Consider the following 14,483-nt stretch of genomic DNA (forward strand, 5'->3'; position numbering starts at 1 on the left):
GGACTGCACAGAATCACTGTGCAAAAAGAATTGGTTGATGTTCAGTCATTTCAACAGTTACCATATAATCTAGAACTGACGGTACTGAAGGAAAATTTCAAGCAGCACTGACAGCATTGATGAGAAACAAGTGTCCAGGAATTGATGGAATCCAAATTGAAATCTTTCAACATACTGACGCAGCACTGGTGGTACTCACTTCTCTAGGTCAAGAAATTTGGAGGCCAACTACCTGGAAGAGAGTCATGTTGCCTGGAAGAGATTCATGTTGTATTCCAAAAAAAAGGTGATCAGTCAGAATGTAGAAGTCATCCAACAATATCATTAATATCACATGCAAGTAAAATTTTGCTGAAGATAGTTTTTAAAATGATTGCAGCAGTACATCTGCAGTGGGCTGCCAGAAATTCAAGCCAGATTCAGAAAAGAATGTGGAACTGGGGATATCATTGCTGATGTCCGATGGATTTTGGCTGAGAGCAGAGATGTTTACTCGTGCTTTATTGACTGTACAAAGACATTCAACTGTGTGGATCATAACAAACTCTGGATAACATCGGGGAGAATGAGAAGTCCAGAACATTTCATTGTGCTCATGTGGCACTTGTACCTAGACCAAGAGGCAGTTAGAATAGAACAAGGGGCTGCTGGATGGTTTAAAATCAGGAAAGGTGGGTTGTATTCTTTCACTATACGTATCCAATCTCTATGCTGAGCAAATAATTTGAGAAACTGGATCATATGAAGAAAATCGTGACATCAGAATTGGAAAATGACTCATTAGCAACCTGCAACATATAGATGACACATCATTGCTTGCTAAAAGTGAAGAGGACTTAAAATACTTACTGATGAAGATCAAAGACCACAGCCTTCATTATGGATTGCACCCCAATGTAAAGAAAACAAAATCCTCACAACTGTACCAATACATAACATAATAAATGGAGAAAAGATTGAAATTTTCAAAGACTTCCATTTGCTTGGATCCACATTCAATGTTCATGGAAGCAGCCAACAAGAAAATAAACGATGTATTGCATTAGGCAAATCTGCTGCACAGGACCTCTTTAAAGTGTTTAAAAGCAAAAATGTCAGTTTGAGGAATAACGTGTGCCTGACCCAAGCCATGGTAATTTCAATTGCTTCATATGCATGTGAAAATTGGACATTGAGTAGGGAATACTGTAGAAGAATCGATCCATTTGAGTTATGGTGTTGCAGAATGTTGAAAATACCATGGACTATCAGAAGAACAACAAATCTGTGTTGGAAGAAGTATAGCCACTATGTTCCTTAGAAGTGAGGATGCAAAATTGTCTCTTGTACTTTGTTTTGGGCTTATTATCAGGAGGGACCAGTCCCTGGAGAAGGACATTATGCTTGGAAAAGTGGATGATCAGTGCAAAAATTAGCAAGATCTGAAATGAGATGCATTGGCACTGTTGCAGCAGCAGTGGGCTCAAGTATAGCAGCAATTGTGAGGAGGGCGCAGGACCAGCAGTGCTGGGTTCTGTTGTGCATAAGATTGCTTTGAATTTGAACCAAATTGACACCTAACAACAATAACAACAACATAAGGGGAGCAATAACAATTGTGAAGTCTGCACACCTTAGAGTAATCAACCATTTGATCTCAAAAGGGCAACATTTACCCAAGGATAAAGTTCAGAAAAGTTAGAAAAGGAGGAATGGAAGCAGGAAACACAAAAAGGAATACCAGGTCCTGCCTTTTCCTAGTGTGGCGCTGTGGGTTAATGCGCCAGACTGCAAAGCCGTTTGGACTGCAAGGTTGATGGTTCAAGCTCACCAGTCGCTCCTTGGAAACCCTATACAAGTTGCTATGGGCCGGAACCGACTCGATGGCACTTAACAACAACAAGCCCTTTAGAGTTTATAATACTCATGTTATTGTGGGGGAGGCAACTATTAAACAAATTGAAAATTAGTTTAGCTGTAATTGTCATAAAGGTGTAAAGAGTATGGAATGTGTAACTAGGGGGCACTGATGCCAATCTAAGGGAAGCTTCATTAGGTTTGGAATCTGGAAGATGAACAGGCATTAACTAACCAATAGTGCATCGGCATGTGCTGGGCCACGGTTAGTTGTGACTGTTACATGGTCAAAACAGTCAGTCATGGAAACTGAAAGGAGGTTCATGTGCCTGGAGGTCAGAGGACAAGGGCAAGAGAGACACAAATAAAGCTGAAGAGAAGAGTAGGGAACGCAATGGGAAACCACTGTCCCATTTGATTAGGTCCGTGTTTTTAAAAGATCACTTTGGTTTCTGTGTCAAGAATGGATTGATGTAGAGGCAGTTAGAGAGATGAGGAAGCCCTGTATCAGGTGACTTGGAGAAAGAGAGTAGGGATAGAGTTAATGAATGGATCAGAGAGACCATGGAGATAAAATCTACAGGACAAAGAGTTGGATAGGATGAGGGGGATAAAAGAGAGGGTGATATCAAGGTCTACTCCTGGATTGTGGCTAGTATAATAGGATAGATTATTGTTGCTAAGTGCCATCGAGTTGGTTTTGACCCCCAGCGACCCTGTATAGGGTTTCCTAGAAGCTACTGGTGAGCTTGAACCACCTACCTTGCAATTCAAACAGCTTTTCAGTCTGGCACATTAACCCACAACACCACACCAGGACTCCAATAGGATAGATTAGAAGTCAGCAAAATATGGACTGCCATTCAAATCCAGGCTGCCCACTTTTGTGCATCAAGTTTTATTGAAGCACAGCCACTCCCAGTCGTTTCTGTGTTCTCTGGGGCTGCTTTCAAGCTATCACAGCAGAGCTGAGTAGTGATCACAGCGACTGCAGGAGCCAAAAGTCTAAACACTTAACTACCAACTCCTGAAATAGACGGTGATAACCTTTAACTAAAATAGAGAGTAATGGGTGGAATAAGTTAATAACAATAAGGTAAGAACAAATTAAGGAAGAGAAAGAAAAGATAGCACTTCTGATTTGAAGTGTCTAAGATGTCCAGGTGGACCTGTCCAGCAACAGCTATGGGTCTCAGAAGAGAGCTCTGGATGGGAGAAGACAGTGTAGGAACCTTAGAAGGAGATGAATTTCACCAGTCAGAGGGTGTGGAGAAGACAAAGGGGCCTGGGAACTAGGAAGGAGTCTTAGGGATTTTTAACATAAGGAACCCCTGAACCTCCTGAGCATCTGATACTAAGAGCAATCCCCACTAACAGACAATGAGCTCATGGGTGGGAAGCAGCAGACAACAGAGTCCATTTTCTGTGAAGCCCAGTGGGGATTAGTGAATAAGCTTGTAGGTACCAGAATGATCTTGGGGTGGGACTTAATACTTAAGACCAGGGTGGGCACAATGCCAGCACACAGTAGGTTCTCAGTTGATGCTGCTGGATTTGACTGTGTTCCAAGAAGTACTGTCTGGCCTGAGGCTTGAGGAAATCTGAACTTAGGACAATATGGACGGGATCTCCCCTCTTGGTGACCATGCCTTCCTTTCCATTCCCAGCTGCGCCTGAATGGAGGCCGTAATCCCTATGAGGGCAGGGTGGAGGTGCTGGTGGAGAGAAATGGATCCCTCGTATGGGGAACAGTGTGCGGCGAGAATTGGGGCATTGTGGAGGCTATGGTCGTCTGCCGGCAGCTGGGCCTGGGGTTTGCCAGCAACGCCTTCCAGGTAAGACGCCCCTGCCCCAGCCCACTCTCCACCCTTCATTTATTTTGATCCTATCTACCTTTAATCAGTTCCTCTTCCATGAAACCCTCTCAAGCTATCTGGGGCTACAGAGAGAGCAAAGTGCCCTGGAAATCTATTGTGGCCGCAGCTCTTCTTATAAATGAGTCTTTGGACAGGCCACTTCCCATCACTGGCTTCTGTCCCCACTCTGCTGATCCTAGGGTGTCCTGCTATGCCTTTTTTTTTTTTTTTTTTTCATTCTTCCCCCACCACTGAACAACTGTTTTTTTTGTTTTTATTGTTTTTCTGGAACATACAGTGCTCTCATGTATCCCCTCCACCTTTTTTTCTTTTTTAATTGTGCTAAATATAACCAAAAAATTGCCTTTTTTTTTTTTTAACCCCAAACAGAAATTCAGTAGTCATTCAACAATATCTCCCCTTTCCACTTCTTTGCTATTCTCATTCCCTGCAGTCTCTGGTTACAACCAATAAAATTTTGTCTCTCTATGGTTACCTGTTTCTAGATATTTCATATAAGTAGAGTTATATACAGTTGACTTATTTCACTTAGCATGATGTTTTCAAGGAGTCCTAGTGTGGTGCTGTAGGATAAGCTAACTGGACTGCTAACTCTAAGGTCAGCAGTTCAAACCCACCACCTGCTCCTCAGAAACCCTCTATAGGGCACTTAACAACAACAAAATTTTCAAGGTTTATCCATGTTGTAGTATGTATCAGAATTTCATTTCTCTTTATGGACTAAGAATATTGTATTGTATCATGTGCCACATTTAGCTTATCACTCACCTGCTGATGACACTTGGGTTTTTCCACGGTTGTGAATAATGTTGCAATGAACAATGATGTACAGTACCTGTCAGAGTCCCTGCTTTAAAGTCTCTGGGATGTAGGACTGTAACTGCTAGATCCTATAGTAATTCGGGAGCACAGTGGCTCCCTATGATATGCACTGGACTGCAAACCACAAGGACCATGGTTCGAGCCTGCCAGTTACCCATGGGAGAAAGATGAGGCTTTCTGCTCTCTCAAAGACTTAAAGTCTCGGAAACTCTATATACAGTGTCGCTATGAGTCGGATCTGACTCTTTGGCACTTAACAACAACAACATAGTAATCCTAGGAGCCTTGCTAACTGAAAGGCTCATGGTTCAAACCCACCAACCACTCTATGGGAGAAAGATGGTTCAGTCCACCTCGATACAAATTACTATCTCATTGCGGTGATTATTCTGAGTGTATTTTAGTGACTAACGATGTTGAACATCTTTTCATATGCTTATTGGCCAAGGAGGTCTGGTGGCATAGTGGTTACAAATTGGGCTGTGAACCTCAGGGTCAGCAGTTCGAAACTACCAGCTGTTCCACGGGAGAAAGATGAGGCTTTCTGCTCCCGTTAAGATTTACAGCCTTGGAAACGCTGTACGGGGTCGCTATGAGTTGGAACCGACTCCAGGGCACGTTACAACAACAACAACATTGGCCATCTATATATATTCTTTGGAGAAATGTCTATCCAAGTCCTTTGTCTATTTTTAAAATGAGTTGTCTTTTTGGTATTGAGTTGTGGTTCTTTATATATTTGGAATATTAGATCCTTGTCACGCATGTGGTTCCGCATAGTTCTTCCATCCTGTAGTTGTCTTTTCGCTTTTTTAAAAAGTACATTGAAGATCAAAAGTTTTTATTTTGTTTGTTTGTTTTTATATGAAGTCTAGTTTTGTTTTCTTTTTCTTTTGTAGTATCATATCTAAGATACAATTGACAAATCCAAGCTTTACACATTTTTTTCTGAGAATTTCATGGTTTTAATTCTTACGCTTAGATCATTGATCCACTTTGAGTTCATTTTCATATATGGTATGAAGTATGAATCTAACTACATACTTTGGCATATGGAAATCCAGTTGTTCAGTACCATCTTGTTTTGTTTTGTTTTCAGTGTGATTTGGCTTTTCCATTCAACAACTCATACACATTTTGTTTTGTGACATTGATTGTAACCCTACAATGTAACAGCACTCTTTCCATTTCCTCCCTATGTTTAATGTTTCCCTTCATCATTCTTTCTATCCCTTCTTGCCTTCTGAACTTTATCCCTAGACAAATGGTTCTCCTTTTGATATCAAATGGCTAATTGTTCTAGTCAGCACATAGCACCCTGGTATTATTGTTCACTTTGTAGGCCTAGCTTTTATCTGAAAGTTGAACCACAGGGGTAAGTTCAGTCCAGTCTGAAGGGGTATCTAAGACCCATAGTCTCTAGGGCTCCACCAGTCTCTATCAGACCAGTAACCCTGGTCTTTTTTACAGTTTTGAGCTTTGTTCTTTCTCCCACTATATCCAGGACCTCTTTGTGATCCCTTTCAGATCAGTAGCAGCAGCTGGGTACTATCTAGGTCTTCTCGTCTCAGGGTCATGGAGGCTGAGGTTCACATCATCCATTAGTCCGCTGGACTAATTATTTTCATGTGTCCTTGATTTTATTCACTCTTCTTTGCTCCAGATGGAAAGAGACCATTAGATGGCCACCCACAAGCTTTTAAGATCCCAGTCACTACTCACCAAAGTAGGAGAGTAGCATATTGTATTTGTAGACTATGCTATGCCAGTTGATCTTGGTGTCCCCTGAGACTGATTCTGAGCACCACCATTTGTTGAAGAGATTATTCTTTCCCCATTGAATGGCCTTTGCACAACTAGCTATAGATATTTGGGGTTTTTACTGCACTTTGTATTCCATGGGTCTATCCTGGTGTGGCGCTGTGGGTTAATGCGCTGGACTGCAAAGTCAGCTTGAACCACGAGGTCAACAGTTCAAGCTCACCTGCTGCTCCTTGAAAACCACATACCGTGTTGCTATGAGTCAGAACAGACTCGACAGCGCTTAACAACAACAAAATATTCATACTATTGTTGTTGTTGTTGTTAAGTGCTGTTGAGTCAGATCTGACTTATAGCAACAAAGGAGCTCTGGTAGCATAGTGGTTACAAATTGGGCTGCTAACCTTAAGGTCAGCAGTTTGAAACTACCAGTCGCTCCGCGGGAGAAAGATGAGGCTTTCTGCTCCTGTAAAGATTTACAGCCTCGGAAACCCTGTACAGGGTCGCTATGGGTCAGAACCGACTCCACAGCACAACAACAACATAGGGTTCTGTGAGTCCTGGTGTGGTGCTTCAGGATAATCTACTGGACCAGCAAGGTCAGTTTGAACCTCAAGGTTGGCAGTTCAAACCCACCAGCTGCTCCTTGGAAACCCTCTACAGGGTTGCTATGAGTCAGAACTTACTCAACAGCATTCAACAATAACAACAACAACAGCAATAGGGTTTCCAAGAAGCAGCCAGTAGGTTTGAACCACCAACATTACAGTTAGCAAGCAGTCCAGTGTTTATTCTACAGCATCACACCAGTACACCATCGAATATATCTCTACACTGTTGTTGTTAAGTGCCATTAAGTAGAGTCTGACTCATAGCGACCCTGTATAGTGTTTCCAAGGAGCAACTGGTGGCTTTGAACTGCTGACCTTGTTGTTCACAGTCCAGGGCTGATCCTACAATGCCACATCAGGAATCCACCTTTATACTAGTACCATACTATTTTGGTTACCGTGGTCTTGTAGTAAATTTGGAAATCATAAAATATGGGTCCTCCTACTTAGTTCTTCTTTTTCAAGATTGTTCTGAATACTTGGGTCCTTATAAAAATTTGAGGATCAACTTTTCCCTTTCTGCAAAAAGGCTCTTGGAATTTGGATATGGATTTTGCTCAATATGTAGATTACTTAGCTATTATTGATATTTTAACAAAATTATGTCTTCCAACTCATGATTATGGACTGTTTTTCCATCTATTCATATGTTTTTAATTTCTCCCAGGAATATTTTATAATTTTAAGAGTACAAGTCTTCCCCATCCTTGCTTAAATTAGATATTTTATTCTTTAAATGTTATTTTAAATGGAATTGTTTCTTAATTTCCTTTTCAGATGGCTTATTGTTGGTTTATAGAAACCAAGTGATATTTATGTTGACCTCATAACTTTGCTGAATTCATTTTATTAGCTTTGGAAGATTTTTTTGTGGACTCTTAGTTATTTTCCATATGCAGGATCTTACCTGAAAATATGAGGTATACTTCTGCCTTTCCAATTTGGATAGGAAATTTTTATTCCTTTTTCTTTTATAACTTTTCTGGCTAGAACTTCTAGTGCAATGTTAATACCAACAGCAAAAGTAGGCATCCTTGCCTTAAAAGATGAAATGAATGCTTTTAATCTCTCACAATCAAGAATGAAATCAGCTATGGAGTTTTCATAAATGCTCTGCATTATGTTGAGGAATTTCCCTTCTATTCCTAGTTGCTAAATATTTTTATCATGAAGGTATTTGATTTTGACAAATGCCATTTCTACATCAAATGATACGATCAGGTAGGATTTTTTTCCCCCCTCTTTTTATTAATGTAGTGTATTTTGGACTGCAAGGCTGGCAGGTCAAGCTCACCAGAACTGAAAACTGTTTCATTCTGTTACATATAGGGTTGCTATGAGTTGGAGCCGAATTGATGGCACCTAACAATAACAAGAGCAATATCTCTATGACTATGGTGTGATGCTGTAGGAGCAGCACTGTACTACGAACCACAAGGTCGGCAGTTCAAATCCACCAGCTGCTCCTTGGAAACCCTATACAGGGTCACTATGGGGTGGAACTGACTCAATGGCACTTAACAATATTGCATTGATTGATTTTCTTATGTTGAACTACTCTTGCATCCCTGAGATAAATCAAACTTAGCTATGATATAACCCTTTCAATATGCTATTGGACTTAGTTTGCTAGTTTTTGTTGTTGTTTCAGGATTTTTGCATCTGTGTTGTTGTTGTTGTTGCTAAGTGCTGTCGAGTCATTTCATCTCATAGCAACCAGCTGTTGAGTCATTTCATCTCATAGCAACCTTATATGTAACAGAATGAAACATTTTTCAGTTCTGCCCCATCCTTACAATCGTTGCTGTGTTGAAGCTCAATGTTGTCACCAGTGTGTCAATTTGTCTGGTTGAAAATGTTCCTCTTTTTCACTCTGACCCTCTGCTTTATTAAGCATAATGTCTTTTTCCGGAGATTGGTCCTTTCTGTTAACATGTCCATAGTAAGCAAAATGAAGTTTTGCCATCCTCACTTCTAAGAGCAGTCAGACTGTACTTTCTCAAAAACAGATTTCTTCATTCTTCTGTTGTTGTTGTTGTTGTTATTGTTAAATGTCATTGAGTCAGTTCCAACCCATAGCAACCCTGTATAAGGTTTCCAAGGAGTGGCTGGTGAACTTGAACTGCTGCCTTTGCAGTTCAGCACATTAACCCACAGCACCACACCAGGACTCCAGTCTTCTGGTAGTCCATGGTATATTTAATATTCTTAACCAACACAAGAATTCAAATGTGTCAATTCTTCTTCAGTCTTCTGTGTGCAGTGTCCAGCATATGAGGACTAAAAATACTATGGCTTGGTTTAGACACTCATTAGTCATCAATCAATGCTGATAGAAGCAGCAGTCAAGAAATCAAATGACGTGTTACATTAGACAAATCTACTGCAAAAGACTTCTTCAGAGTGTTCAAGAACAAAGAAGTCATGTGAGAATGAAGGTGAGCCTGATCCAAGCCATGGTATTTTTTCAATCTCTCATATGCATATGAAAGTTGAACAATGAATAAGGAAGACAGTAGAAGAATTAATGTTATTGTATTGGCGAAGAATATTGAAAGTACCATGGACAGACAAACAAATCTTTCTTGGGAGAAGTACAGCCACAATGCTCCTTAGAAGCTAGGATGGTGAGACTTTATCTCTCATACTTTGGACATATCATCAGGAGGGACCAATCCCTAGAGAATGACATCATGATTGGGAAAGTTGTTGTTATTGTTAAGTGCCGTCGAGTTGGTTCCAACTCATAACAACCCTGTATAAGGTTTCCAATGAGCCGCTGGAACTTGTGGTTCAAACTGATCTTGGAAAAGTAGAGGTTAGCAAAAAAGAGGAAGACCCCAACAAGATAGATTGACAAGTGGCAGCCACAATGAGTTCAAACATAAACAATTGTGAGGATGACACAGGACTGGAAAGTGTTTCATTCTGTTGTGCAGAGGGTTGCTATGAGTTGGAACCAACTCAATGACACCTAACATCAACACAACATTCATCAAAATGGTACCTTTGTTTTTTAATTTTTAAAGGGGTCTTTTGCAGCAGATTTCTACAGTGCAATATGTCGTTTTACTTCTAGGCTGCTGCATCTTACATGGCATTTATTGTGGACCCAAATAAAATGAAATCCTAGACAAATCCTTACTCCATTTATCATGATGTTACTTATTGGTCTACTTGTAGTGATTTTTGTTTACATTTGAAGGTATAATCCACTCAGAATGCTGTAATCTTTTATCTTCATCAATAAGTGTTCCAAGTCTTCTTCACTTTTGGCAAACAAGGTTATGTCATCTGCATATAAGTCTTCTATCAGTTGTGATGCCATGTTCTTCCTCATATAGTCCAGCTTCTTGAGTTATTTGCTTAGCATACAGATCAAATAAACAGTGAAAAGATGCAACCCTGCTGTACACCATTTCCAATTTTAAACCAAACAGTATCTCCTTGTTCTACTCAAACAACTGCCTTTTGATCTGTGTACAGTTTTCATTAACTGCCTTTTGTATCAGGGTAATGTTAGCCTTGTAGAATGCATTAGGAAGTGCACTCTCTTCTTCTATTTTTTGGAAGAGTTTGAGAAGGATTTGTATTAATTTTTCTTTAAATGTTTGGTAGTAAAGCTGTCTGGTCTTGAACTATTCTTTTTTGAGTTTCTTTTATTACTGATTCAATCTACTCACTAGTTATACATGAATTGAGATTTTCTATTTCTTCTGGAGTCAACTAGGTAGTTTATTTCTAGGATTTTATCCATTTATCTAAATTATCCAACTTATTGGTACAGAGTTGTTCATAGAATTAATTGTTTTATGATCCTTTTTATTTCTGTAAGTCGGTATTAATGTCCCTATTTTCATTTCTAATTTTAATTATTTGTGTCTTTTCTCTTTTTTTCCCCTTGTTAGTCTAGCTGAAGTTTTACCAACTTTTTGATGGTTTCAGAGAACCAGTTTTTCAGTTTCACTGTTTCTCTCTTTGATTTTTCTATTCTCTATTTTATTTATCTCTACTCTGTTATTTCCTTTCTCTGGCAGCTTCCAACTTAGTTTGTTCTTGTGTTTCTTAGTTCCTCAAGGTATAGCATTAGCCTACCAATTTGAGATATTTTTCTTTTATACTGTATAAGTTTAAAGCTACAGATTTTCCTCTGATCATTCCAAAGTGCTAATACTATTTGTTCTGCCAGTTTCTGCTTATTTTTTATTGTTATTTTTATTGTTTTAGTTTTGTTTGGGAAACAAAAGTATGGAGTTGCTTACTCTGCTACCTTGCTCTGGTCTTCCCTAGATGTGCCTTTTGCAAATGGAATCAGCACAATCCCTGATTTCGTCCCACTGGAAGCTCTCTCTTGCCCAGTTCCCCAGGTGGACACTCATACCTTATGTATTCTCCCATTAATACTCAGCCCCAAGCCTTGTCTGGAGTCATTATTACACCAGCTGCCCCATGTTCCCTTCCCTAGAAAGGCAGTAACTCAGCTGGGAACAGCTAAATTCTGGTCTTCTGTTTTCACCCCCAATCACAAGGCAACACAGGAATGCCAAGTAGGGCCTTGACTTTAAATATAACTCCCTTTCTGAGTCCTACAGTCTAACAGAATGGGGACTCCCTAAGGTGGAGCATTGTCAGAAAGAAGCTGGGTGGGATGAGCGAACAGGAGTAAGAGCTAGGATCCTTGGGGTCTATTCCCAAGTGTACTCCACCAGCCAAGTGCATTATGATCTGGTGTAAATCAGTTTTCCTTCCATGCCTCAGTTTCCCTCCCTTTAAAGCAGAATGAATAATATCAAATCTTCAACAGTCCGACTCTAAACACTTTCGTTAAGCCTCTTACAGGACACGAAAATTGTTTGAGAGCCTCATCTTGTTTGCTAAATCTGACTTTAGCTCCTGTTCTCAGGTAGCTCTGCTTGGGGAGAGGGAGAGAAGAGATCCCTGTGACAGTGAGTGCTCCAGCATCCTTGCTGAGCCTGTTTGTTTCCCATAGGATGACCAGAGCCCAGAAATGTTCTGAGGGGAGGCGCTGAGTCCTGAGCAGAGGCTCTGTGGCAGCCGGAAGGGCTTTCCTATGTGCACTGCCTCTCTCTGACTCCTCACTCTAGCCGTCCTAAAGAAACAGACCTCTGATCCAACTGTCTACATCCTTGTGGAATGTGGCCTCCCAGGGCAACATTGTGTTTCTGCTAATATTGTTTATGAGTCAGGCACTCTCTGTGTCTCCAAGGAGAATGGAAAAATGGTACCACAGTTCAAGGAAGCAGCTGTCCTGCTATTTTTGTTCCCAGTCAGCTCATTGCTAGGACCCCTGAATCTGTGCTCCCAGAGGCAGAGTCCAGATGGAGTGGGGTGAGGAGGAGGAGGAGAAGGTAGTAACTGTGACAGCCAGGCCCATTCAAGTTTGACATCAATCTCAAATCTTCCATTGATTACAAGTCCTGTCACCCGTCAAGATCTCATGTGGAGACTGAGGGGTAGGGTGCGATACTTCCAAGGCCTCACTGTTCTGATGATCTCTTCTTTGAAGATCCCAGGAAGATTTCTCTGAATCCTAATCTTGCCTTGGGTCTTAAGCCTGAGAATCCTCAGGAGCACTGGCATCTGTTCCCATCCCATCCCAACTCTGCGTTTGATTTTCTCCACTCTGTTCCTCACATTTCCCTGCTGAAATTTTTCTGAAATATGAATCTATCTTAACAATGTTTTGAATCCCCATACATTGAAGAGTCCAATCAATCTTAATATCATAAACTTAGGGTCTTTTTAGACTCTGTGCAGAACTACCCTACTAACTGTTCTCCTCAGAATTAAATCCTAAAATTTTATAACATGTCTAACTAATTTTTGGCATGTGCAAATACATTTCTTCTTTCCTAACAATTAAGATCAATTGGTAGTGTATTCCTGAAGTGCTGTGTAGAGAAGGATTCTGAGATCACAGTCAGGCTTAGAGAGAAGGCAGTGAGTGCTGTGATCAATTAGCAATGTCTGCCCTGCACTCAGAATGAGGGAATGAGCAGCATGAGTTGCAACTGCTTGCTATTCCTGACATACAACATTGAACACTTGTTTGCAAACTTAGCTATCTTTTTCCAAGGGGGAGAGTGGCAAAATCCAAGTTCTAGAGTCAGAAGGCCCAGATTCCCACTCACTCTGTCACCAATTAACTGCATGACGTGAGTAAGTAGCTCTCTGGGCCTCACCTGTCTCATCTGAAAAATGGGGATCATAAAATGTTGGGATTTTCATGAAACTGAAAGTTAATAAATACAAGAAAGTGACAATTCACGGTGATGCATGGCTGTTTCTTTTGTTGATTCATCCAGGAAACCTGGTACTGGCAGGGGAATATCTACGCCCACAGAGTGGTCATGAGTGGAGTGAAGTGTTCAGGAACAGAGCTGTCCTTGGCACACTGCCGCCACGACGAGGATGTGGCCTGCCCCCAAGGCGGGGCGCATTATGGGGCCGGAGTCGCCTGCTCAGAAAGTGAGAGCTCCCAGGACTTGTAACCCACCGTCCTCACCAATAACCAGGAGAGAGTCACAGTCTCGCTAGTCATTTCACGTAGGAGCATTAGCCATGAGCTGAACCAACCAGAAAAACCAAACCCACTGCCTTCGAGTGGATTCTGATTCAAAGCGACTCTCCAGGTCACAGTAGGGCTGCTCTGCAGGGTTTCCCAGACTGTATTTTTTTGTGTGTGTGTAAGTTTTTATTGTGAACTGAGTGATAGTTTACATGGGAGAACATCGGCTTTACACCATCATTTCATTGCAATGATTATAATCTCCTCCGTGCATCATCATTCAACAGTAGTTGCTTCCATTCCCTGGTTTGTTTGTTGTGGGGTTTTTTGGGGGGGAGGGGGTGGAGATGTACACAGAAACACTCAGGAATATATAATAATTCAAACAACCAAAGGGCACATTCTGCAAGCCTGCCTCCTAGCTGCCAGCACTTAGTCCCTCTCTTTGCATGAGTCCAGAGTCCTCAGCTGCTCCCTCTCTCCATCAAACTGTACATATTTATGAGTGCAGACAACCTCATCTTTCTCCCATGGAGCAGCTGGTGCAGTTAGCAGCTCAACACTTAACCTATTGTACAAGCAGAGCTCTTGGCAAAAAAGGAAGGCATGGATTCATTCTCATTAAGTGAAAAGAATCAGAGCAAAGGAGGCCAGCATACACCTTCACCCACACAACCCTGTCTGATGTTGTTGTTGTTGCTAAGTGTTGTTGCGTGGGTTCCGAATCATAGCAACCCTGTATAGGATTTCCAAGGAGCAGCTGGTGAGTTTGGACTGCCAACTGCCTGATAACACAGAGGAAATCAAAGTAGGAGGGAGGTACTTGGGAGTCTAGTAGCCTTAGGGTTCAACTCCTAGGCCATTGTTTATTATTTGACTCTTAGTTCTCATCAGTTCAGTGAGGACGACATTGCCTTCCTCAGGATCTTTCTGATATAGCATATGAAGCACATGTCAGCTGCTTCCCTTCCACCTGCTCCATAAATCATTTTCTTTTTTCACACCCTGTGTGTAATTTAGCTTCCCCATTGACTCTCTAAGAGTCCT

General features: G+C 41.2%; 1 protein-coding gene across 1 annotated transcript in view; it reads left to right on the plus strand.

Annotated features, from left to right (window-relative positions):
* Positions 1-14,483, plus strand: part of LOXL2 (lysyl oxidase-like 2) — a 98,887-nt gene that overhangs the window by 65,139 nt on the left and 19,265 nt on the right. The window contains 2 exon segments of the mRNA XM_006878198.1: positions 3,504-3,671; positions 13,234-13,396. Coding sequence (XP_006878260.1) covers positions 3,504-3,671; positions 13,234-13,396 — 331 coding nt within the window.

The sequence above is a fragment of the Chrysochloris asiatica genome, unplaced genomic scaffold (genome assembly GCF_000296735.1).
Source record: "Chrysochloris asiatica unplaced genomic scaffold, ChrAsi1.0 scaffold00064, whole genome shotgun sequence".
NCBI classification, from domain to species: Eukaryota; Metazoa; Chordata; class Mammalia; order Afrosoricida; family Chrysochloridae; genus Chrysochloris; species Chrysochloris asiatica.